The 26,705-nt window shown below is 47.0% G+C and overlaps 1 protein-coding gene across 13 annotated transcripts in view; it reads right to left on the bottom strand.

Moving 5' to 3' along the window:
• The window catches only part of SLC4A4 (solute carrier family 4 member 4), a 237,912-nt gene that overhangs the window by 52,682 nt on the left and 158,525 nt on the right, over positions 1–26,705 (bottom strand). For all 13 annotated transcript variants that reach the window (XM_030015345.2, XM_030015170.2, XM_030015257.2 and 10 more), the window contains 2 exons: positions 21,696–21,772; positions 4,272–4,429 (listed from right to left, as the gene is read on the bottom strand). In XM_030015345.2, coding sequence (XP_029871205.1) covers positions 4,272–4,429; positions 21,696–21,772 — 235 coding nt within the window. The remainder of the gene's footprint in view (positions 1–4,271; positions 4,430–21,695; positions 21,773–26,705) is intronic.

Here is a 26,705-nt window from a genome sequence, read left to right as displayed (position 1 = left end):
AAGAATAAATTCATTCTCACAGCTGAATAAATCCAATTCGAAATGGACAAACGTGCCCTGGCCAATGCATCGTAAACCCAGCCAATGCACCTCGAAGACCTAAACGTAGCAGCACAGCAACACTCTGTACAAGCGCAGTAACCTGGCGTTATGGACCTAACAACCTGCTATGAGCGAACACAACCCTCCTGGACCTTGGAGGGAGGTGACAGCAAAGACTGCGGGGCAGAATTTCAATCTAGTTTGCCCAAGGAGGCAACAAGGCTTTATGTGCTGTGCTGCTGAGAAATTTGGCTAGAAATCTCCATGAAATCAAACGAAAAGCACACTTAGGAGGTACGGAGTGAATACAACACAGACAGGCTCCAAAGTCAGTGCAGCACTAATATTTTCCCATCCATTTGGGGCATCCTGCAAGAAATCCCTAATGTCCATGACTATCAATTTCCCATACGGGGTAAGGGTCGCCGTGAAAACTGTCCCAGGACCAAGCCTCACCGTCGTCTCTTTGCCAGCTGACCATCAGTGTAGGAGACAAGGTCATCCCATGTCCTTTGTCCTGTCTGCCTGCCCCCGAAATAAAAAAAAAGAGAAAAGAGGAAGAGCACCTAAAACAAGATTCAAGTTCAGCCTGCTCATCCATGCCTCTCTCTCAAATCTGGAGCAAGCAAGAGCAGCAGCTCCATAAGGGTTAAAGGCACCTACACAGAGGAAACTCAGTCAGGTCCTGGAGAAAATGTTTCTGTTTTTGAGAAGGCTGAGGGGAAGCAGTCCTTCTGTTGTTGGACACCATGTGAGATGCCTGCAAGGCATCCAGCATTCCCCACAGAGATACATGTTGATGGGCTCGAGGGCTGAAAGAACAACCTCTTGATGCACTTTTCCAGCGGAATCCACGGCTTGGACCGCTGACGGAAGGAGCACAACTTGAGACTGCAGTAACGAAAGAAGACGGTGGAGTGTTTGGTCCGTCTTTTATTTCACACAGGTGATCCTTCAAGTTTTGGGCAACGTACCAACATTGCAGCCTTCTCACCTGATGTCCAACACATGAAAGCAGACAGACAAAGGTGTCGTCCGCTGCCAGAGCTGCGATTTCCCAGAGCAAGTCCTTCTGCTGGAAAGGCTGCTATAAAGGACACAGCCCTGAAAACTATGCCAGTGCTGTAATTAGTGAACAAGACACACATCTCACCCTCACCTACAAAGAAGAAAAGATGCCTCTGCAGTTAAAAGCTTAAGTTAGGAGGCAAAGGAGGAGAATCTGACTCCTGGTTCTGCCACATGCTTCCTAAGTGACCTTTGGGCAAGTTACTTCATTTCATTTGAGACTTGTAGGCACAGGCAATTTCCCAGCACTACATATTAGACTGTGCAAGTCTGTACAGCTTATCTCCCCCCAAAATCTTTCCCTTGCTCATTCTTCATCTTTTTTCCCCATTGATGTTACATTAACGCAGCAGACCTGAACACGACTGCACATTTCTTTTATGAAAGTAAAAAGCTACATCTATTGCATTGTCCAGGACAGAAACAGCCATACCCAAGCCATGGTGCCAGGACAGTAGCTAAGTGCTTGCCAAAATAAGGAGTTCACAGCACTGTGGAATTAAATTCAACATGAGAAGACCAAAGTCCTTACAGTTTTTTTCAATCTGATGGGTAAAAAGAAAACTCAACAGAGTGAAAGGCTGGGATCTCTCTATACCGATTTCAAATCCCTGATTTTTATTACTAGGGCTGTATGAAAACACCCCGCTGAGAGACTTTCCCTGGAGAGTTCATCAGTTCCCGCTGATTTCTTTCAAGTAAAAATTTACTTTTAAGTAAAGGAAAGTGCCTGTCACCGCAGGAATAGATGGCCACGCGAAGGCCACCTCCCCTCCGCGTTACAGGTCAGCACGCCCGCAGCCCTGTGCCGAAACCTGGGTGTTTAACCCCCACCTGCCCCAGATAAAAACAACCTGCTGCTTTCTAAAGAGAGAGACGGATGCGGGTCACGCTGCAGTTACTCGATGGACCTGGGTCACCACACTCCTGCAGCAACCCACAGCGCCGAAACGTTAGCTGTTTATTTAGAAAACCCAGGTGGTTTTGCACTGCCTGGCTTTGCTGGCGTGGGTTTGACAATTTTACCAGGAACTTGGTAATTTAACAAAATAAAAGGAGAAGCCCCGAGGGAGGGAAGAGGGGTGGGGGCACGCCAAAGGCTCCAGGTCCAGCACCTTGCAGAGTCCGCAGGCTGTTCAGTGCACGTCCACAAGACGAACATCCTCCGCGCGAGACGGCCGAGACTCGGGGCTGACCCAGGAGACGCCCCGCCGCAGCTCGTCTGAGCCCTGATGGGATTTCCTTGATTGAATTTCACAGGATGCAGCCATGGCAAATGGCTCTTCATTACTCAGGAAGGCCATCTAATGAGCCTCCCTGCTTTGATTAGGGCTAGCATTTGGTCCAGAGGACAGAAAATGGATAATACTATTTCCTGGAAAAAATGTTGGCACGGAAGGACGTATTGTCTTGATTAATGCTATTGAGTAATGAGGTCGTTCAGCAATCCTAGATGTAACTTCCTGGCTCCCACTACCAAAACAAACAATACCTAATTTCACATCTGCTGAAAAGCCTTCGGAGATGTGTTTAAAAAAAAGAGCAAGCGGGATTAGGCTTCGAAGCTGAAATACTGAAGTACATGGAGCTCACTAATGCTGAGGAATGCAGAATAGCCTTTTCTAAGATTAATCCCCTTTTATCTCCCCATACTCCTACCAGAATACCCAGCGTGTGCAAACAGTTGTTGATGTGGTCATTTTAAGGAGCCACTTAATGAAACTCCCAAGAAATACAAACACTGCTGCATTACTAGAAGACAATTAAACAGCAAAACTAGATCATCTTTCTCCTTTGTTTTGTACATGGAAATAAGGTACAGATTATAACAACCATATAACTTTAATTCCATACAATGGCTGTGATTCATTCCAGTATCAGTAACGCACTAGCCATGTGCTTTTGTCACAGTACTACGTCTCTTCTCACAAAATACTACTTGATATCGCCTCAAACCCTGCAGGCATTATTCAAATCACGACCTTCACTCTGTATTGAAAGGCCTTGAAACCCATCACATAAAATATGTATTTGCACATTAGCGGTGCGAAAGCTGCAATTTGAACTCTGCAATTACAAGCAAAACGCAAAGCAAACCCTTTGCAAGGTGACAGCAGAAGCAGGCCAGAGCCCAGGAGCGCAGCGGTCAAGGGGATATCGCAAACCAGCTGCAGGCTGTCCACCTGCAGCCTCGCTCGTCCTTCTCACCGAAATTCTGCCGCGCTCCGTTCTTACTGCACTTCATTTCCTTTTAATACTCATCGTTTTTACAGTTCTTACCTCGGTGGGGTGCTTGTGTGTATACATGAAGCAAAGATATACTACTACATAATGCTCACATACAGCAGATGTTCTGGACGTCTATACTGGTAATTTTTCTCTACTATGTTACATGATAAACAATACGCAATTGTATAATTAAGGGTAATACTGTTAGGAATTCAAACAGGACTTTAGCTGTGCTGTTCTGGTAGATTTATACACTCGCTGTACAGACAGTTATGCATATTCAAGCAGTGAATTCAAATATTTAAGAACGTAAGATACATTCATATCTGCGAGACTCAGATTAATTTGCAACATGACTCACAATAAATAAAATATTTATATGACATTTGTCTCTGAACCATTATGCATTACAAAGCAACAAACAGTGTCACCACCCCTGATAGAACTGTATGCCCCAGTTTACCTGACTTTTTTTGATTCGCCCTGGCAAGGCCAGAATTGCATCCTTCATGTAATACAAGTTTTTTAGAGGAAAAACGTGTACTGCAAAAACATACAGAGGGAATCTGAGCTATGTACAGTGTGTCTTAGCGGGGGGGGGGGGGGGGCGGGGATCATAAGGGGCAGGAAAAAAGCCCCAGTAGTTAAATTTCACATTGATAGTGCCCTTTACTACTAAGTTGTTAAGTTATCCTGTTTGTGCAATGCTTGTGTATTTTACAGCTTGTATCTTATAACCAAATTCAGGACCTGAAAATTATTAAGCAGCCACAGTGAGTTTTGTTACTTTAAACCAATAATCCTGACCGTTATGCACGTCACATGCTGAAAAGCAATGAAGAATGCCGTCTTCTGGCCTGGTGTTTTTATTTTAAAAGGTGGAAAAGCAGTTTCCAATTCTCGTCCCCTGCCTGGGGGCTGAATTCTCTTACCGGGTAGGTACGGGGACTTCAGTCAGAGCACCCAGCATGACTGCCTGCTGCAGGCGGACGAAGGCAATGAAAGGACTCTCCAGGAAGTCTACCTCTCCCACCAGCACGTTGGAAGCCTCAGCATCACGGGGCAATTTCTTCATGAATTTATTCTTCAGCTGCATCAGTGAAAGAGGAAGGAAAAGAAAATTAAGTCTCGTTAGGAACGCAAACAGGGACGTGCAAGAAAATTTACCCGGTTTTTCACCCACGTTTCCTCCTTGGTCAGAATATATCTTTGGCCAATATGTACCATCCCCACAGAGTCTACTGAGATAGAAATGCTAAGATCAGCCCCAGAAGAAGAATGCTGACATCGGTGCTGGGAGCCAAGGCGCCGCCGAGAAGATTACGCCTCTCGGAGCTGCTGTTTGTGTTTACAGACCTGAGGTGGCATTATTTTGGGGAGAAAAAGGTGCGCAGCGCTGAGGAGGACGAGTCGATCCGGGCAGGGTTTCGGGAAAAAGCGCTGCACCACCTCGCTGCCTGGCCGTCCGCGCGACGGGGAAGGTCAGGCGTTTTCTACGAGTGAAAGCGCAACTCCACGTTCTGCAGTCGCTGCTACAGAAACAACTGGCCTGAGGAAAACTAACCCTGAAGGACGGGCACCAGGAGCTGGGCACCTGCATTTCGCCGCGTACGCGTCTTTTCAAGTTCCAAGGGAATGGCGGAGCTTAGCGCAGGCTTTTAGGAGCGCGTCTCCTAGCCTGCGGCTGCCCCCTTAGTCTAAAATTTGCTTGAGGTTGCCCGCAGCCGTTGTTCCCATTGCCTGTGCAGGCCAGCACAGGAGGAGTCACCGGGCAAAAGCAGCAGGCGTGTTCGTTTTGTAACTACGCTAATGGCCTCAATAAGCGTCTAGGTGAGAGGCTGGCTCGTTACTGCTTCCCACCATCACTGCCCGAGCCCTCAGCCCTCCCGCAGGCTGCGGTCCTCGGAGCACAGAGCAGGGCACGGCCGAAGGGGGACAGAGGAACGTGTGCCATCATCAGAGACCTTCTGTCCAGGAGAAACCCCCTTCTCGATCCTTCTACACAATGAATCCTGGATGGCTACTACATCCCTCACCTCCCCAAGATCCGAAGGAAAAGAAAGCCTTGGGAAGAAGTGAAGTGAGACGGGACATCCATGAAGAAGACAGAAACCAGAGAGGGTTTCCGAGGAAAATAAAAGCACCGGCCCTGGACGGAGAAGCCAAGGTTGGCGTGGGGGGCAATGAGGAAGAGGGAGGTTATGAGCGGCACAGCCGGCCTCCGCACGGGTCCTGAGCCAGCAAGGGTTAGGTGGCAGAGGGAAGCCCCTCCAGACGCTCACGGTGTGGGCTCTGTGTTAATTGTTCCCCTCCTGACGAGGCTCCTAGCACTCTGCTAGCCCAGGTATGAATACCAAGCAAGGGGGGGGTTGTGTGTGTATGTGTGTGTATACATATTTATATCTCAAACCCAACTATGTCTTTGAAGAACAATCATATCTACCCTCAATCAATTTCCGTAATTTGTACAACAGCAACACAACTACGCGTGTGGAAGTTGAGGGCTAGGGCACTTTTTAAAAAAGGATCAGTAAGCAGGCAGGTAGCAGTAATTGCCTGTCTTCATCCTTTACTCTGATAGTACACAGAAACTCCCTCCTCCATCCCAGCCACATAACTGAAATACATGTAAAACCCCACTGCCGAAAGGCCACTAATGATGTTGCTAGTCACAGCGTAGCTAAAAGGCCTCTCATGTTTCCACCATCAATTAAACATCCATTGCTTTATAATCAAGTTATTGCACCCAACGTTTTACCCTGCCACAGCAACTCCTACCTTGATCCCAACTCTGTCCTGTATCCTGTAATACCCTGCTGTCAGAGATATTTTAAGAAGCTCACACAGAAGTTTAAGTAAATGAACTGCTGACATCTGGAGTACATACATATATACCACTCTGCCTGATCTGTTCCCAGTGGCAAAAATAGGCACTTCAGCAGAGCCACCTAAAATCCGCAGCAGCTCACGCCAGAGTCTGGCTCCACATGCGCTCAGAAGCCCCAAAGCACAGACGCTGACTGATGGTCTTAATATTTATGAACTAGAATACCTTAATCACACAACAAAAGGTAAGGCATATGGTAACTCCCCGACAGAATCTTCCTATCTTTAAATTGATGCTGCCAATTGTTCACCACTTGATAACGCATCCCTTGGAAGAACGAGCAGATGACAAAACACTCGGACACACAAGTTTCAGGGCCACACTCGGCAAAACCTGTCAAGGAAATCTGGTGCTTGTTAATGGAGAGCTTCTCTGTAACAAGGGGATTGTCTGTGGGGTGACAAAGCACTTAAGCGTCCTCCCTAAACGAGTACAGCATCCGCTGCTGCAGACGTGCGCCCGAGTGGGGACAAAGCTGCTGTCAGGAGAAGAAGAAAGGTGAGATGCCCAGCGGCAGAGGAGGATGCTGCTCCTCAGCCCCCCCCTTTTCTAGGCAGCATGTGGGGGGTCTTCCCCCAAGCACCTCTAAGAGACACGAAATCCTCCCCTCTGCCAGCCCGCCAAAGCAAGAGTCATCAAAACAACCTTCGCCACACTCATGGGAAGCTCTTCTCTCACGGCCAGTCTCTCCTCTGATTTTCCTGAACGAGTCGTGTTCAAAAGTAAAGAAAGAGCAAACACTTAGAAACTTGCTAATGCTTTCAAACAGGGGTTTGGGGTTCTTCCCCCTTAACTTTTGGGCTAAGATACAACGTGGTGCCATGGCAGCAGCAAGGCACTGTGTGCTGCCGAGCTGCGTGTGGCGCAAGGATAAAAGCATAAAGATGTCTAAGTCTTCTGTTGGAGAAGCAGAGAGACGTCCTGGGAAAAGGAACCAAACCAGCTGGCAGGCTTGCTCTGATAGCTGTTTATCCCCAAAGGCTCAGGTTACCCTTTTTAAAGGATGGTAAAGGAGAATATAAGATCAAAATCATTGTCGGAAAAGGACAGGTTCTTCTGAAGTGCACTCAGGCAAATCGAGACGATAGTGTATGAAGAACTTGCGCATTTCAGCAAATATTTTGTAGCAAAAGAAATTCAGCAAAGACACCAACACTTCTGCCTGATCACTCGAGTAATCTCATTTTCTTACTCACCCAGGTTATTTCAACATGTCCTTGCCATGATCCCTTTCTAGCCTTATTCTTTCTCCGTACTCTCATGATCTTTGACTGCTCCTTTCTCCTCAGTAACATGAGCCTGAGTTGTTATCTGAGCTTTTTTTTTGGGGGGGGGTGGTGCTTTTTCTATTGTTCTTTCACACTGTTTCTACACCTTTGCCTTTTTCTTCATTAACAGCAACAACAGCTGTGCCAGAAACATGACAAAGGGAGCTGGCGAAGCCACCGTGAGCATACACCAGTCCAATTGCACTGCTCATCGTCAAGCTTTCTCATACTTAAGATCTAGATTTTAGTCTACCTGAAAACCAACACAACTTGATTTTTCATTTTAAAAAAAGTTGTACCTCAAAGCAAAACAATGTAGTTATTTAGTATATTGTATCATACTAAAAAATCAAGTATTTAGTAGAATTTCCTATTGATTTTTGCTGCCTGATGAATAAGAAAAGCACATGGGAGCATACGTATTTTTCATCGTATTTGGAGTTTAGCTGTTCATTCATGGCAAGCCCGCCGTTAACTGTGGCTCTAAGCATGGTGGTGTGTGCATGGCCTCTCCTGCCTCCTCCAACACCATTACACCTGGACTGCAAAGTGTTGCAGTCCACACAGCATCACCTAAGGCAGCCTGTCACTGCAGAGTGGAAATAAGCTCCGGGTGTTTGATCTAGAGATAGCTACCCCGGTTCTTGCGTGGGGATATGCGTGCAGTCATTTTCTGACTTGAAAAGGGAGAGCAGAGCAAGACGTTCTGCTCCCTACACCTCGCGTCTTTCTGAGGGCTGTCTGCTCGCTGCAAAAGCGATGGGAAAGCAGCACCAGAGGAGCCGGCGTAAGGTGAATCCCTGCGAGGAAAGGAGCGCTGGGACTTCAGTCACGATATAAGCAGCGCTTCTAGAAATGCGGCAAAGCATCTGTTGTGTTACTGAACAGCGGAGCTCAAAACTGCAGGAAAGCGAGCTTAGAAGACGACCTATAAAGCTGTATTTATTCATTTCCAGCAATCCTTCCCGAGGTAGCTAAACGGTATCCCAGGTCCAATTCTGTGCTTATCACCGTTAAACCAGAGTGCCAGAAGAAATCTACTGACCGGCATTGTTCTCATCAGCCACCTGCCAGGGTTACTCTCATTTATACTTCTTCTCCCAAAGTACAGCTACGGCTTCGTGCTAAACATAGTTCCTTACGGCCTGAAGGTTATTCTTCTCATCTCTGCACCTATATACTGTAATTGTAGTGCAGCGGACGTGAGCAGGCTCACAGGGCTCTGCAACACGCATCCTCTAGCTGACAAAATATCAACTAAGTCCAACTGTGGGGAAATCGCTTCTGATTTTAAAACACTGCAGCAGCAGCAGCTGAGTTTAAAAAAAATCAACCTCTCCTGGCTCTTTTCGGGTATCTTCCTGGCACTTGAAATCTCTTTAGCCCGGCACAGGATTGCCTTTCTGCGAGGTTATCAGATTCGCTCAAGCAGGGCTGCTGCGCGGCTGCAGCGCTGCTCTTACCCCCAGCCTTCCCCGTAGAACCAGCAAAGCTCCCTGGCCATGCTGGTGGGGGGCCACCGCTGCCCCCACCTTACACCCACCCCTCTGTCCAGCTTAGCACTCCGGCTGCGTCCTCGCAGCCCGGGAGGGATTTCCGACTGTCCTCGGATCTGAGACGGCTTTCTTTTTAACTTCAGTGGTGGCAGAAGTAATTTGAAGGCTTTTGAAAAATCCTGCCCTTAGTCGGTTCCCCCCCTGGGTGATCTTTGGAGGTGCTCTGTGTTTGTCTGGCTACGGGTGAATGGCGAGGGAGGGTGTACTGCCAGAAACACCGACGGGGGGTAACACTCAACTCGGCTACGAATCCGTAACGAGCTTTGCCAGGCGACTCAAGGAAGTAGAAAAATGGGAAAAGTCTCATGAAAAGGCATCAATTATTGATTCAGCAGGACGAAAACTGCTGGAACGATCCTACTCCTGCACACTTGAGTCAGGATTAACACCAGAGAAAATATTAAATAAGCATCAAGGAGCTCTGTGGAGGAAGCCTGGAAAAGTGCTACCAGTTCTTCCACGAATCATGTCTTGGAGGAAACTGGAGATTAAAAAAATAACGGGAAGGGGGCAAATCCACAATAAACGTTCAACTTTGCCGAACAGGTTGGTCGCGCGCTTGCGCGTGTTGCTGAACAAGCACCGTGTTGGCCCAAATCCAGGTGCCTTTCTGAACCAGAGCCGACAAACAGGATCCCCAAGTCAAAACAGCATGACTAATTTTAGTGGTTTTTGCTCCAAATGAGTTTTGCAGTACCACTTGCCACTTTCTTAAATCATTTATCAGCTAGGTGATGGGAAGGGTGCAGTCAGCACTTACAATCCATTTTGAACCGTTCCCCAAAGAAGCTTCTGAAAGATTCGAGTCCTCAGCAGCACCCGAGAGCAGGGAAGGAGGGAGGGAGGCCACGCAGCTGGAAGCACTATATTCACTTTCCCTGCACTCTGCTAAATCGAGCATCATTCCAACCCGACCACTAATGTTATGTCAAAGGCCACAGGTCTCCGAGGCTGTACTTGCAAAAAGGCACGGCAACCTGAAAGTCACCGCTTTCCTATATGTCTTTTAACGCTCTGTTATCATCAGCATCACTTAAGCTTTATCGGAAATGAAAGCAATTCCTAAGCACGCACGGCTTTTATTGGATCTCTCCGTTTGCTCTCGGGCACGTTACTGTGCTGTAGCCCTGTCCGCCTTGCCTTCTCGCAGAGGAGATTGCTGCACAGCCTGCGAGGCAGCTCCCAACCGCTGCAGTTTCCAGCCTGAAACGCGGGTGTAAAGGCAAGGCAAGAGACCAGCTCAGTGGGAAGGAGCAACCACAGTCACCGGGGCCCCCAGAGCTCCTGGCAAGATACTCCAAAAAAATTTAAGGGACCAAGTCAGACTGATTTTCCTAAATCACTCGGCATCAAGTATTTTGTAGAAGACGGAAAGCTTCTTTCTTTCTTTTGGGAGCACCTAGCACAACCGAGAGCATAGCTGCCCAACAACCCAGGGCAAGAGAAGATGAAAAGGAGCACTTGGCTGAACAAACGCACGGCTTCTGCCCGCCACCCCTGGCACGCTCTGCAAAGTAGTTTGCAGGCTTGTCCAAGGCAGGAGAATACCCAAGGCAAGTGGAAACTCCATTAAATGAGTCATTAGCTGAAGCATCAGAAACACAAAGCCAACCCAAAACCCATGATACAGCACTAAAATTATAACCAGAGAAGCCCTTTAGCTAGTCACATTACTGTAATGATGCTCCAGTCTCTGCAGAACAGCCTGCAAGGAACACGTAGGCGCTGATCTTGGGAAGAATCTGTTTGCCCTTATGTGTCATAGTCATATTTGATCACCCATAGCCTAAGGAAGAGTTACCAAACAAAAACCTCCAGCTGTGTGAGCTGGAGTTCAGTTAAAACACACCACCTGTTCAGGAACAGCCTCCTTTGAAATTGAGGTTACAAGCCTATGAAAGCTTGAAATGAATTGCTCTTTGGGGACCGAGCTCTGCAGCGTGCCGTATGGCATCAACAACTACCTCTGCCTTTGCACAGGACACCTCGGCGCACCGAGCACCGCGATCAACGCCTGTTGACTTTGGCTACTCACCCCATTAGCATTGCTTGGATTTAAATGCCAGCCGCACGGGGAGGAGTAGCCCCGAGGAATTGAGATGGGACACGGCTAGTCCATTCACATGCCATCTTACTCTGATTTTACACAAGGTAAAGCTTTTGCAGCTACGCCCTGTTTGAAAAATCAGCCCTAAGTGAAAGGACAGCTGGGACAAAAGAAAACCTGGTAGTGAAGCGTGAGACCACGACTCGTTTGAGCTTTTCTGCTACGGGTAGAGCAGCTGCCTTTATGGGATATCGCCACTGTCCTCACCTGACAGCGCCTGCCGAGTGTGCAGCAGGAAAGCCCCCACGTGCTTAAAGCAAAAGGAAAAATAAAAGAAAAATGTTATTCAGGTCTAATGCCATTACATAGATACAGCAGATAACCAATAATCCCTGTCTCATCCTTACAATAACAATATTAATAAATCAAAACCAGAATGAAAGGGCCATCCACTGACTTCACCTAAGGAAGCTATAAACAGATACTAAGCTCATAACCTGCCTTCTTCCAGCCGTGCAGGATCTGAAGTGCAAGCTTGAATTCCCTTTCCCATTAGCACCATTTAGCTGCTACTGCCAGTGGAATTAAGCGACCAAAGCAAACGCCACTGGCCTGGGAAATTGAGAATGCTATCTATCTGGCAAATATCAAGAATATAGTTTCCAGGCTTTTGCTTAAAAGCCCAGGAAGGTGGCTTTTGGCAGTCCCGCTCTGGGAAAGCAAAGCTACCAGGGCTATCCCGTCCAGTGGGGAAAATATTCCACCCCTCCTCTTCTTCTTCATGTCCTTCACCATTTTACAGATCTCCCTCCTCTTCCCCAAGCCACACTTTTGCAGGCTGAAGACCCCTAGATTACATTTAGCGTCTCCAACAGAGAGTCCATTCCAACCTGCTCTTTTTCACTCCACCACGTACCGTTTCTAAATTCACTATATTCAACAACCTCCAGCATTGCACTATTAAAAATAGCCAGCGCTTGATGTGGGGACGACAGGGAGGGGAGGAATCCATGTGAAGGTTAGGGTATGATTTGGCTGCAGGCTCCAGCTCCTGCTTAGCTCCGGGTGCAGCAAAACTCAAAGCCACTAAATGCAGCTCTTCCCCCTCAAAGCACGGCAAAACCCGAGCATTCAAAATAACCGCTGATCATACAGATTACCGTCACAAGCCTAACTGCACGCGCGCTGCTTTGTGTAACTAAAGGAAGGCTTAACGGTCCCTGATCACAGGGAAAAGGGATCCAGTTCCCCAAACTCCTCTTACATCAAAGCCAAACGCAACACGGGGGATCTTCCAGCACGGCAGGCGGCACCAGGCTGCCCGCGAGCACGAACAAAGGCTGGGAGAAGAACTCCTCTGCAGGTGCGGAGGGGGAAGAAGAGGTGAGGGCTGCATTATTTAACAGAGGCCATTTAAAAATTCACCGTACCTTCTGTTTACTCTGCGTAGGGGTATGCGTGCTCACCTCCTCACAGCGTCCTATTTCATCGTGGGGTACCCACACGTGAGCACAGACACGCAGAGTTTTTGAACTTCAGAAAGGTTAATTCCCCCAGGAATTTCAATCTGCCTCTGTCTCTCTTTTTTTCTGTATCTGTTCACATATACATTTAAGATAACCTTCCATGAATGCTTACCTCAAGGGATACCGTCAACACTCTGTGTTTTGTCTATGCACAGAACTCCACTACTACCCAGGAATGCTTTAGAGGTGCGCTGCTGATACACTGTGGGGAGAAACGATGCAAGCAAAACTGCTCTCTACACCACGAAAAAAGGCCTGAGTAAATGAAACTCCAGTTAACTAAACTTCCTAGAAACTTTTCCTTTCCTTCAGAAAGGTGGCAGTGGTCTGTGCTGGAAGACAGTCATTTTCATTAGAGCTCCGTGGAGTGAAAGTAGGTCATCCAGGCTGACAGACCTAAAAATTAGGAATGTCTGCTTGTGACTGCGCAGATGAGGAACAAACAGGAAAAGCAGCAAATCGCTCCCACCATTAATCACTGGACTTCATTCCAAACAGTGGGATCCCACCAGTGCCCTCCCCGTCCATCGGTCCCCCAGGAAAGGCAAGAGGGTTTCTCTCAACAAGGCCAACTTCTCTTTTAACTTTAGAGCTGGCTTTGGCACAGATTCCCTGTTGATATGGAAACACCGTTTTGAATAAACAGTGCACACACCACAACAAATAAGAAGGGTTTTGTGCCTCTCTCTGACTGACCATATTCATTCAGAGCCGGTTTTTGTCCCATATACGAGCCCTTCAAAAGCGGAGATAATGCCAGGTCAGTAAACTCCCCTTACATCAACATATATTCCTTTCCTATATGCTACTGCATCAGCTCAGTAATAACAAGTCCCTGATAAAACAGGTTTTCTTTAAATGTCCCCTTTATTTTACATCTTGAGCGTTAAAGAAATCCTTGCGATTCAGCCATTCGGAGCTGCCAAGGACATTTTAAGAGAGCACGGCCAAAGGATTTCTCACGGGAGGAGGGACAGAAGTGGGAACAGCGGTGGGAACTTCCCCGGCTTCCTACAGTCCACTTGCACTACGGCAACAAAGGGGCTGATCGAGCCTGTACTTGACTCTTCTCGATCACTTTCGTTCACAGATAAAGCCGTAAAAATAATTTAAAATATTTTCAAGTTATTAAGACTACATGAATCAAGAGCTAACTAACAATCCTGGCTCTAACACCATAAATGACAAACTGTCCCCTGGGAATTGCAAAGACGATTAAAACCTTGTCCTCCCCAAAAGGTTGCTCAAACGGAGAAGGGATGCAGCTGCGGGCACGGTGTGGCTTGAGATGTCTTGCACGGGACAGGCAGAGCGAAACTCCAAGGTACGTTGCCAAAGGAGAGCTCAGCCCAAACACGGCTTCAGCAATACTAAGTATAAGCAAGGCCACTAATATTTCCACAGATTAATCATGTGGGGATGCTTTACAAACATTCTCCCAAAGCGCTTGTGACTCCGATACTGCAACTACAGGCCAGTGTGTGGCAGCGTAGTTCGAAACTGGGTAGAAAGCTGAAAACCGCACAGAAAGTCCTATCTTGATGCGCACCGAAAATAAAGAGAGAATGGAAAAGTAACACTAGCAAAACGCCCAGGCAGCAGCGGGCAAGCAGCCGTTGTTATCTGTGCTGGCAAAGGCACGGACAGTGAAGAGCCGGGCAACCAGGAGCACAAAGCCAGCCTTCCAGATGCAGGCATAATCCACACGTAGAAGTTTCGCCGGTGTAGCCGCATCGGTCGGCTGTGTGGAGAAACCCCCGTTCTCTTGGCGTACACAGCTCACACCAGCAAAAGGATGGCTCCTCGTCAGTGCAGGTCTCCCAGTTAGGTGCTTCCAGCAGGTACGGGCTGTGGGTCTGCCGTATAATTGCACTGGTAAGCCCTTTGACCCGCAGACGAGCTTTTAATAAAAAGAAAATCAGAGAGGAGCGTGGGATGCCACCAGCACCAAAGCGTGAAGTTTGGGATGTGCCTGTGCAGGCTGCCCAGCGCTCTTCTTCCATACCCCCGTCCTGGGCACCCTCTTTGACAAAAGGCTGCTTGCAAGCTGGCAGGAATTCAGGCAAGAGCAATCCAAACTAGGAAGCGGTCGAGAGACATAAATACATCAGAAAAACTTATTTGCATTAAATATATAGAAGATGTGTAACTTGGCTAAGATGCACCTAAACCAGCAGAAGCGTTAGATCTTCTCTAACTCTATCCGGCTGAACCATCTACATGTACATACACGTGTACATCCCCCTCACCTGCCCCGGGTTTACTGGATAGCCTGCCAGAAGCACCTGCTTTTTCTAGACCCATCTCTGCTGTGGACCAGGTTAGGGTAAACCACAAGGCTGTCTTTTCTGACAGCTCAAGAAACCTTCATTAGGTCTTTCAGTTTGCTGTTATCCAATAAGGTGTTAAGCAAAAAACTCGAGAAAACGGCTCAGCCTTCAAGAGCTGGAGGAGTTCTCCTGCCCTGAGAAGTCCTGGTCTTTCAGACACTGCTTTGGTACCCCTGATGTATCTGGCAACAGAGAGCTCAGAGCCCAGGAGAGAGCAGGAAGCCTAGACGCTGATTTATTAATTGGTAAACAGAAAAATAAATTGTCCAAAAGTGCCGCCGCCGCCGCCGCTGCCTCTGCTCGTCTATCTAGCTGCAAATGACCAGTATATTAACTGCAGCCAACACCTCATAAAATAAGACAAATGAAGGCAAATCAATTCTCCGCACTGCTACCTCAGAAGCAGCGTTCTGCCAACACAAATGCAGTGCATGGGAACACACCTCCTCTTCCCTAATTATCCTTATAAACTACCAAAACGTCAAACAAACCCAAAGCAAAACCATGATAAAACAGCAAAATCAAAATTCGGTGGCCTTTATTGAAGCTATTTATCATCAGAGCGGTTTGAGTCAGGGCCCTGGCGTCTTCCGCAAGACACTCGGGATGCTGAACCGGTCTCTTTCGCAATCTCCATGTAATACAGCCCAATGAATCAAGCCGTCATTCTCATGGCAGAGAGGAGTCGGTTCATGCAAATTACCTGACTTCAATATTCATAAATAACACGCTCGTAACCACGCATAGCTGTTTGGGTGCTCAGCAGTGCTGACAGATACGAGAGTGGCAGGAGGAACGAATCAAAAGCCTTTTGTTTAGCTACAGGGCAAGCTTCCCACACAGGCTGGAGGCGGAAAGGGAAGACTTCCTTCGGAGCTCCCCTTTTTGTTTTCCAGTTGTTACCCCTCCTGCAAGACAGCGTGTTTATCGAGCGTGGCAGTGAAAGTGGGAACAAAAGCTTTCTTCCCCTCTTCACTTCTTCCGCCACAAACCTTCGCCTCTGGTAGACATCATTAAATATCCTGTTATGGCTTTTTATCCCAAGAGCTCAGCTGGGAACCTGATGGGCAAAAAGCTTTGCAACACTTTGGTGATCGTCAGCAGATACCAATGCCCCGAAATAACAGCATAAGAGTAAATCAAGGCTGAAACGTCTGTTGGAGAAAAGACACGTACTTCTGCTCAACCAGAAATTCTGGCTCGCCGCTGCCTGTGGATGCTCTCTACAATCTGTTCTACGCAGGCAAACGCTGTCCGGACAGCACAGCCGCATCGGCAGAGCTTTCGCGTCCGCACGCTGTGCCGCCATGGACTGTAACCGACTCTGTGCTATCAAAATAAACAGTAAAACACTGTCCCATTAATTTCCCTTTCCACAGACCACCAGTCGTGACAACCAGCCTAGGAAAGCAGCTGCTATATGCAGTCGAGGTAAGGGGGCACTGTGTTTTGTCTGTCACAGGCACACGAGATCCGAATCACTATTATTGATGCAACTTTGTGATGAGTGATCCGCAGTTAAAGATTTTCTGCAAACTCTGCATTTTGGTAATTGGCTCTTCCTCTTGTTTCACCTTTACAATCACTTGCTTTCCATAAATTAAAGGGGGAAAAAGAGTAACGTGACATTTTGAATTCAGCAGACAACCCAACCTTACAAGTAACCCAGGACTTTATTACTTTCAGATTTCCGCATCATTTTGTCATGTCACGTGGTCTTACTCTAATGGCAAAATTATTTCATCCAGTCTCAAATATAAGGGTGAAAATTACACAAAGCCAATAAGTGTCTTCTAACTCCACCACCTTCCACGAAGCAATCTCTCCTTTGCCAAAGCTGCTAATCTAACTGCTTATCACACGTCCATAAACACTTTTATGTCAGAGGGGAAAGAGAGAATTAAGACAGACATTTAAGTTATGGCGAGAGTTGTTTGGGGTTTTTTTTAGTGAACAGCAGTACACTGAAATTGTTTTCAGAGGACAAGACACCAGTAAAAGCTAGTGCAATGATCTCAGAATTATCAAAGAACAAGCCAGCCATAGGTCTTAAATACTGCAGCAAGTTGGCTGCAGAGCGCTGGCTTTGTACCTCCAGCCCCAGCTCCAAGCACCGCTCACCCCAGCCCTTGTGCGGCCGTCCCGTCAGGCAGCGCAAGGAGCAGATCCAGACAAAAGTTAATGTAAAAAAAAAAAAAATTAAAAAAAAAAAAAATGCCGTCATAAAATTACCAGTGCCAGTCATATGTAGAGAGCAAGGCCAGTGGAGAACCTTTTGGAAAACCCCCATCCGTGAGTACAGCCTGGGTGTCTCTGCTCCCTCCCTGCCTTTCAGCCAGCGAGCGTCTGCCCCTTCCCCTCTAGCTGATGGCTCTTTGCCCTGGCAGCGAGGGAATGGGCAGCGCTTTTTCGGCCGGTCCTTTGGAAAGAGCACGAGCATCCTCTGTCCTTTCCTGACTCCAGCCTTTCCCAAGAGGGATCCTAAATTCATTTTCTTTGTGAAAGAGCTTTATGGCAACCTAGTAAGAAGATTAACTCTAAAAACAGTATTAAGAAAGCAAAGAGTATGAGAAAAACAAAACAAAAGCAAGAACAAAGTATATCCAAAGCAAGCATAAAACCATCCTTTCCCTAAGGGTAGAGGAACCAAACTCACAACGCTCAACACAGGTAAATCTGAGTGCTACCTATGATTTTAATAAACCCGTATCTCTCCTTACTACCACTGGCTGTACTCGTGTCAGCATGCCTTGGGACCACTGCAAACATTGTCCCTTACCCTCAGTGCTGTCTGTCTTCCAGCTCATCTCTGCAATCTGCGAGAAAGCCACTGAGCTGAACGGGACATCTAACCAGGTTCAGCGCCTGCGTAGCGAAGCAAAGCCCAGCTCCTCGTTATACAGAGGCTGCAGTCACGGGAAAGCTGAGGGTTCTCGTCTTGATCGTCTGTCGTTCCTCTGTCCCTGGAGGAGACCAACCCAACTGCCACCACCTCTATCCCGCATCTGCCTTTGAAGACCAGCATCTTTCCCGATTCCTCTGCAGGGCGGGACAAAACAAGCCCTTGCAAAGCTCAGGGAGGATCCTCTGACAGATCTTCAGGGAAAACCTAAGCACGTCCAGTGCCCTCTAGTAGACTCCACTGCCATTCCTTCGGCTAGATCCCAAGCAATTTTAACACTTCTCCACCCTCCTACGACAGAAGCACCCACCTCACCCAGGAGCTGCCACGGCACAGATGTACGAGAGCACAAATGCATCTGCCCCAGCTTAAGCCTCTTCACAGAGTTGTCTATGTTAGCGGGGCTTCTTCGGCAGCTAGCAAGGCAATTGTCCAAGAGCCAACCGGCCCACCCGAAACCTGAACCGACTCTGCAATTCCAGCTCTCCGCAGGGACTGAAAAAGCAGCTCAGGAGACCAGGCTCGACAACGGGCACCTCAAAGAAGTGCCTACGTTTGGAGGGATCAATCTGGGCTTTTGCCTTTGTGGCTGAGGTCCCAGCTGCTTACTGCCCCTTAATTGGATTATCTAAAAAAACCCACCACAACCCAAGCCACCTGAAAGCAGCCTGGCCCAGGTGACCACGCTCAAGCACTCCTGCCAGCAACAGGCCAGCTCTAAGAGGCGAGAGAAGTGGCCAAGCATGTTAGATAACACGCCAACACATGCCACTCTTCTGCGTAGAGCTTTCCCCCTCCCCGAGTGTCCTCTTCTGACCTTCTCCGGGCTTGTTTTGTTGCCTCTAACCTCAAAGGCTATCCTTGGAAACCACCAGTTGTTGCAAACATGGAACTGAATAGAAAAATCCGGTACTCGCTACTGGTGAGGCAACTGCAGTATGCCGAGAGATCTGCTCCTGGCTTGGCTCCACAGAGAACGATGATCCCAAACAAAGAACGATCAGGGTCATACAACGGGAGACACCAGTTTTCAACTTGGACCTTACAACATCAAGGGGAAAGGAGCAGGGAAGCCACAGGTGGATGCCCAGGACCTGCCTGCTTTTCCACAAGTATGCGAGGGAACTGTTGCTAAGCAGAGACGGAGCACCTCAGGATGGAGAAAGTTAAGTCTCACTGGGGCTGGAGGCTGGTATTTGGGTAAGAAGACTTTCCCAGGTAGGCTGAAAGTACTGGAAGGTATGGCTGCTTCAAAATGTCACAGCTGCTTCCAGCTAGAGGAGTGTACAGGGCAAGAGCTGTCCTAAGGCACGGTCCCGTGTCCCCCTCCACGTTGTCTTGTGGGTGACGATCGCAAAACCTGCCCTGCCAGCCTGAAAAAGGGAGGGCTTGAGCTCACGCTGCAACTACAAAGCGCTGGCCACCAGCACTGCTCCAGGAAGAGAGAGAGACAGAAACAAAAAGAAATAAAAGGGTAAAATCTTCTGAGGAGCACGTTTCACAGTTTGAAGAGAGAGCATCCAGAACCTCTACTTCAATTTTACTTTGGTGTCTTTCTGCTCCGTAAGAATGTACTGAAAGACAGATTAAAGGAGTATCCTGGCTATAGTATCGTTACACTCTTAATTGCCCCATTCCAATTAGCATTAAAGGTTGCAGCACTGAAAATTAAGGATGTAGGCAGGCAGGAAAATTATTGAAGGTATACAGAAGTTTGTTCAAAGCCTTTCTTCCTTTAAAACACAGGCACACAATACTCTCCTTTATCTTTGCAAAAACAGTGATCGATGAAAGAGCTTAGGTCCCGGTCCTGCTCCAAGCAACTGTTATAAACTGAATTCAGCCTGTCGCAGTTCTTATACACACACAAATAAATAAAAATGGGCATAGCCTCTTTCTCCAGCAGACTTATACCTCACTACAAGGCCTCATGAACTGTCAAGCTTCCAGACTGGATCCCAACATAAGGAAAGCCAGTCACTCCACTGTCAAGGCAAGAGAATCTGTTCTCTTTCCAGCTCCCGTTGTCGTAACACGATGGATTATTCCCTTGCCTCCTGTGTGGCATGCTAAGTTCTGCTCCAGAAAGCTGCCAGGCATCACTGCAATTTCACAAACTTTATCAGGACAGGAGTTTCAGTCAATCAGTAACAAAAATTGAGATCTAAGGTGATTTCTCAGGCCGGCTTCGAAAGGCGTACAGTACAAGGGTTCCATTGTGCAAAGTTCATCAGTGGGACACAGGCTAATTAACTAAGCAGCTTTTTGGAACTAGTTAGTTTTCAAGTAACGGTTTTCGCTACAGTCAGGCATTATCTGCACTGAAAGTTAAAAACTTTGGAGCGCACTTCCAAACTGGATTTATTAACAGATTTCACTATTAGCACTACCGAAACATCTATTTTTATACCAAATTCTACACAAAAAGCCTATTATCTGTATGCGTCCAGAGACATTTCAGCAGGAGGGGCAACTGAGACTGCACTACCGAGATCTATGAAGCCTGCTGAAACGTTCAGACCCAGTTTTCTGCCAGTCTACCTATAAGACCTCAATTATAATGTGATTAAAAATATTAAAAACATAGCAGTCTTTCCAAGGAAAAAAAGCTATTTTACAATCCTACTCCTTCCCCAGCTATGGCTGCATATAGTAAAGGAAACAGGTATTTTGCAAAACCAACCAACGAATACAGATGTATGCTACAACTCTGCATGACACTGAGGTCAATGCAAAACGCGTTGCCCTCCTCCTCTTTCCGTGAAAGTATATTTATTTATATAAATATATAGATTTATTTTTTAAATATTTAATTACTCTGAACTCACTTTTCTACATTGATTGTGTTGCTGTGTCCCTTTAAGGCAGAGTTGCACTTACAAAAGATTGCAACCAACCATCATTTGAAGGACTAGAGTCATTCTCAGCTGGCCAGCATTACTGCGTTACCCAAATAATTTTCCAAAGTAACTCTCATTTGCATTCAGAATAACCATGGGACTAGAGAACACTGAAAGACATGAAAAAAAAAGATTCTCCGAAAGAAACAGTCACGCTTTGAGAATAACCCACTTTTTGAACCGAGACAAAGGTTTTTTTGAAATGTGCACAGAGACCTTATTCAGACACCAGTTTTCTAAGAGCTGAAATAAACCCACTCTTACCCCTCGGACTCTTCAACTCTCGGAACGGACGAGAACACACACAAAGACAGCCCATACGATATACCGCAAACATCACCCTCGTCTAAGGGACTGGTCAGATTCATGGATACTTGGCACTAACGGCCGATTTTAACTATATTACTCATGTCCATTTCGGAGCTGTTCTTCCACGGTCACCTGTCTCAGCACAGTTGTCTTTCTGAAGCGATGCACACTTGCACAGGGTGAGGCAGCATCTTCTATTCCACCAGCTCCCGTAGTAGGGACGCATTCCCCTGAATGCTCCTCATCTACCCCACGGCCCTTGCGAACACACGCCTGGAGCGCTGCAGGACCTCAGTTTCTGTGCAGACCCTTGCCGTAACCCCTGAAGACCCTCTTCTCAGCAGGAAAAGGATCCGACATACATCAATATCTGGGTATTTCCCCTCCTTTCTCAAGTATCAGCAAAATGCCACGTACGTGGTGTCACTTGCTTCAAGCCTTGCAAGAGTTTAACCTGCTGTTTTCAAGGGCTGGTGCTTAAGTGGAGGATCCAGCCACAGGACTCGGAAACACTCTACTCACCTTGCTCGCCCTTTTCTTCTGCTTCGGTTTTACGGTAGAGAGCCCCTTTCCCCAGCATCCAGCTCCTGACCATACACATCACCAAGCGAAGTCTGAATCTGAAGCTTACCTGATCTTTCTCAGGCTTGTCGGAGATGTCGTTCAGACTGGTGGAAGTCAGGTTTCTGTGAGTCATGGCTGGGCTGCCTGCAAGAACAATGTCGACACCAGTTAAAGCAACTCTTTCGGTCCAGTCAGAAGAACACAGAGGCTCAGGCTACAGCAACACCCTTCCTTGCACAAGGGAGGTTAATGTGGGGAATTTAAGACCCTGACAGGCTGCTTTCTATGACTTCACGTGGCACATGGGCTATTAAGATCCTAACGCTTCGTCGTCTCTGACCCACAGCGTTCCCATGACTCCTAGGACAACAAAAGAGTCTAAGGACTTTCCAGAATTCCTGCCCGTGGGAGAAAAAGCAAAGCAGCAACAGGCTGCAGACACTGATGCTGCCGGGTCACCCAGGACCCAGTCTCAAACCCATCCCTCGTGGCTGGGACCCTCGTGGTCACCCCGACCTGCAAACCTTCGCCTTAGCTCTCCTACGTTGAAGGCATCTGCCCTACGCTCCTCAGCATCCCAGACTTTGGTACGCAGCTCACGCACGGAGGGGGGTGGGCAGCTCTTGGTCCTTCGGAACGGCCAATAATTAAAATCTACCTTTCGTCAAGCAAGCTCATTAACTAAGCTCATGAACCTTAAGCCTTTTACTGATTGAAACAACACGTGCACCACGCTGATAGGCCAAAAGCCACCAATTCCTGACACCAGATACCCCAGAGAGATGAAGAAAACCCCCAGAGACGAAGAGCTGAAGCAGTTCACCTCCATTTCTTTTTCCAAGACCAACTGCTCAACTGTAAACCTGACACGCTGGCATTCCAGCACTGCCAAACAGCTAGTAAGGAGCTCTTGCTCCCTTATGGACTACTTAGCCTACTTATTCTTGCGTTCTCAGAGACTAGCAGAACATACGGAAATAGTTCTAAAGAACTTGGAAAAAGCCCCATTATTTCAGAATTCAGTTCTACAATCCCACTAAAAGCATTTGTAGTTAAAACTGAAGAAACTCAGAAATAGCCATAATTGTAAAAGAAGAAAAAAAATTAAATAGAAAAAAAAAAAAGACTTCTGGGATGGATACAGTATCATAAACCACAGTGGTCAGTATGCATTTTTTTTAATTATTCTGAAATTTTCCCATCCCTTCTCACCCACGCTCTCAGGAACCAGAAGCATAGCAACAGGAGCTGTTACCACAGAGTTTCTGAACACGAACATAACTGGAAAGACAGAAAATACTCAAAAAGAAATGGCACTGAGGCATTTCCCAACTTAGGCCATATTTTGAGACAATATTGATTAAACTTATGCTTTGATATTCATACCAAAATAAAAGTCCAAGTTTTCAGTGTTCATCAGCTCCCGGTGCAAACAAGCTCTATAATAAATCAGCATACTGAGAAAAAAAAAAAAAAAACAAACCAAAAAAAACCCCCAAAACTAAGAAGAAAAAGATCTGGACTCCCGGAGTTGGGTTTTCTTTACAATATATTCAACGTATGTGGAGTTAGCCTTAAAGCATTCTTTCTTATGAGCCACTTGGAATCACAATATACCTGCTGTATGTTACTGTCCCATCCAGGAATGTCAACATAGCAAAAGCCAAGGACAATTAGATAAATCAGATATTATAAAAGGGGGGTCCCCAGCTTTTCCTCTTCCTGCTGTTATTGCGAACCAGATTTAAGACCTCACCTATCTCTACAAAGTTTTTACAAGTGTGTTTACTCATACAGTGAGAAATGCCACTTGGAAGACTGGTTTAAGCTACATATATTAGTAACCATTCTCCTAATTAATTATAAGCAAGCAAGAGTTAGAAATGTCTACAAGTTTTGATTGAATGGTTGATATGAATCTGTAGGTAGGAGATAAACACATAAACAAAACAGGAAAAAAGCGATCAAACTTGCTCAGGTATGTTGCGTCTGTTACATGGCGTAGGCATGACTTTGTTCATAACACCTTCTGTGCTATGAATATTTAATAAATGTTTCTATTTGGTAAAAAAACAAAGCTGGACAAAAAAAACCCCAAATAAACCCAGGTTATTGTAATCCTGAAGCCCCTTATTGAAACCCAGGGCTCCTTTTTCTTGTATGGTGCAATTAGTTATCTTTTAAAGGTTGCACAGACAGTGCCAATTCTGGGAAATCTTTGACAAGCACATAATGTACCCGTAAATTAAAATGAAAGATTGAAGCTCGATGCAGAAATACACATGGCTGCTTTGCAAATCTGAGCCAATAATATCAAATAAAGCATCAGAGAAGCACTTTCTTTAAAATGTGAAGCTTGTTCACGCTGATAATTGGTGTCACGCAGCTCAGTGAGTCAAAGCAAAGTTCCTATCGGTTTCTATTACCTGAGCGCTACTGAGTGAGAGAAATTAAACAAGAAAGTCTTTGGCAGAGTTAAACAGATCCGGAGAAGTGCAGGGACCTGCAGAGATGGGAATACTGGTGGGCTGCTCTCCGAGCTGGGTATCCCACACTGCCCAAGGCCAGCTCATGGCTTTGGGAAAGCTGCTCTTCTGCTGTGGATGGTGAGACAGCATTGCAGACATGGATTTCCTCTTGGTCAAGCCTTACCATGAGACCTCTTGAGTCCTGGCATGGCTAACGACTCCAGCTGAGAAGGAACTAAGTATGGCTTCCAAAAAGCCTTGAGCAAGGGTGGAAAATACTAACGATTTTATTTTATACAGTTGTTGACTGCTGTTTCAGTGCATTTTGTTCAGAAGAGCTGCATGATGTAGCTGTAGAGAAAGGCACCTGCTGAAGGTATCCCTTCATTTTCTGCAGGCTGCTTTGGTGGTTTTCCAAATTTCTAGGTCCAGTTCTGGAGTAAACAGACTAAAATCAGGGCCCACAGCTTTCATAGCTGATATTTTTCCAGATTACAACATTCGTTTGCTTTGTTTGTTAGATGTCCAAGGCTGAATGTTTCTTAGGAGATAACTACCCTTCTTTCTAGAGAAAGCAGGTAATGACTTTATCGCCTCTTGCTAGCAGCCTCTTTCTCCCTGCATGATCAACATAACCACATCAAACTCACAGCAGCTCTTCTCAAGGCATCCCATATTTATTCCAGACCTGGACAGACCCACGTGCCAAAACACTTGTCTGCCTTTTCCAGTTCTACCCCTCGATTTAATAAATACCACACTTCCCTACAAAGACGACCTTGACTCTACTCGAAAACCATCACGGCTACAGCAGCACTACCACTACGAGGCTGAACGAGGACAAGCGCACGGAGCCCAGAAGTGAGGGACAGCAGACAAAACCCCGTACGAGCAGCAGCACGAACCTCCGCGCAGAGGGCTCTCACCAAACTCCTCTTGTCACAGTATAAGCGTGTCGCATGAGGAACGTCCCCCTCCATGCCCGTAAATCCCTCGCTGGCAATTCAGCACTGCTCCGATATTTTCTCTAAAGAAACTGCTTGTGCGATAGCACTCCTATTTCAGTGACAGAGCTCCTACCAGGAAGGAGGACCAGAGCCCGAGAAGAAAGCAAGCCTGCACCTGCAGTCGTCCCTGAGAGTTATCCCCACAAAGTGCTGTGAGCACGTTAGCCGTAGCTCCAGCTTCTTGGCACAACACACAGACCTTACTCACACCCTTTTCCCGTCATCAGACTGGCCTTGCATTCAGAGATCTGAGCACCAGAACTTTACAACGTACTCTTTGTTCTTTGGAGGTAGAAAGCGTCTCACGATCCCAATTTAAGTAGGGCTCTCCCAGGCTAAGATGATTCCTATCTCCATCTCCTTGCAAGAAATTCTACACTTAATGCTGACAGCCAAAACCTCTTGAGCATGTAAAATGTGACTGTTCTCCCCTGAAGTTTGGTGTCTGTGCATATCATCTTTTGAAGATGCTTTACAAGGTCTTTAAGTTCAGACCAGTCCCACTCAGTACTGGCTTGGACAATCTCTACAACACAGACTGGAAACCACAAGCTTCACCTTTTACCAGCTTTGCTGACCTGAGGAACTTGACAGTATCCCAGGCTGCATTTCGAAGTTTTCCCCAAATCCCTGAATTTATCTTGACTGCCAAGCAGTGTCACTAACAGAAAGATGCTGCCAGAAATGCAAGACGCAACACGTGCAATGTTGGCTCAAAAGCCCTTTGGCTTTGTGGACGCCGTGGCCCAAATCTGTACAGCCTAAATCCCTTCTGACTCAGGTTCCTAACGGCTCTGCACCTTTGAAGACCCACAGCCAGGAAGGACATGTCCAGTACTCATTTTTTTATGTTTGTATAACAAGCCTGCTCGTAAGAGCAACCCTCTGCAGCAGACCGAACCACGTGGAGGTTATGGTGACACAAGGGCATCTCAGTCTCTGGGGTAAGCCTCGCAATACCGCTTCTGGGTAAGACCTGAAAGAGGGGGAAAAAAACCCCAGCCTTAAAAACTCTGGAGTCCTCGGGTGAGCAGCTTCTCTGAACCGAGAGGAAAAACGGGAGCAGAAGGAAGCAACAAGCCTCTCAGACTACAGGCTCTCAGAGCCCGGGACGAACCAGGGGAGTGAAAAGTTTCTGCTGCCGAGACCTCAGCCAAAGGCTTTGGCACACGACGTTCACCCTTACGCAGTCTGCTAACTGAGGATAAATTCCCGATTCGGGCCTAATTTAGGGTACTGTCTCTCTGGCAAAGGCGATGCGAGCCTCTCCTTGGCAGTGCTCGGTCAAGTACCGGTGCAAGAAACAAGGCAGGCAGTCCAAACCCCTCCGTGTTATTATCTCATGCTACTAATAGGCTCGATAGTCATCTTTCACGAGGAATATCCTGAAATTGAGATTTCCGTAGACTGCTATGGCCTATAAAGCATGTCTCTGTGCCGTCGGTGCAATAAGCCGTGCCTTCCTGGGGGAACAGCATGCTCCTCTGTGACCAGGAAGGCTCCCGATGAGTAATGTTTTACAAAGGATAATCAGCGAGGATAATCAGCGGGGCCTGAGGAGAGCCCAGCTCATCACCGAGAGAGACAGCTGGCGGGGCCTGC

This window comes from Aquila chrysaetos, chromosome 1 (genome assembly GCF_900496995.4).
Source record: "Aquila chrysaetos chrysaetos chromosome 1, bAquChr1.4, whole genome shotgun sequence".
In the NCBI taxonomy this organism is placed as follows: Eukaryota; Metazoa; Chordata; class Aves; order Accipitriformes; family Accipitridae; genus Aquila; species Aquila chrysaetos.
The sequence above is the reverse complement of the archived record's forward strand: the minus strand, read 5'-3'. Positions and strand labels throughout refer to the sequence as shown.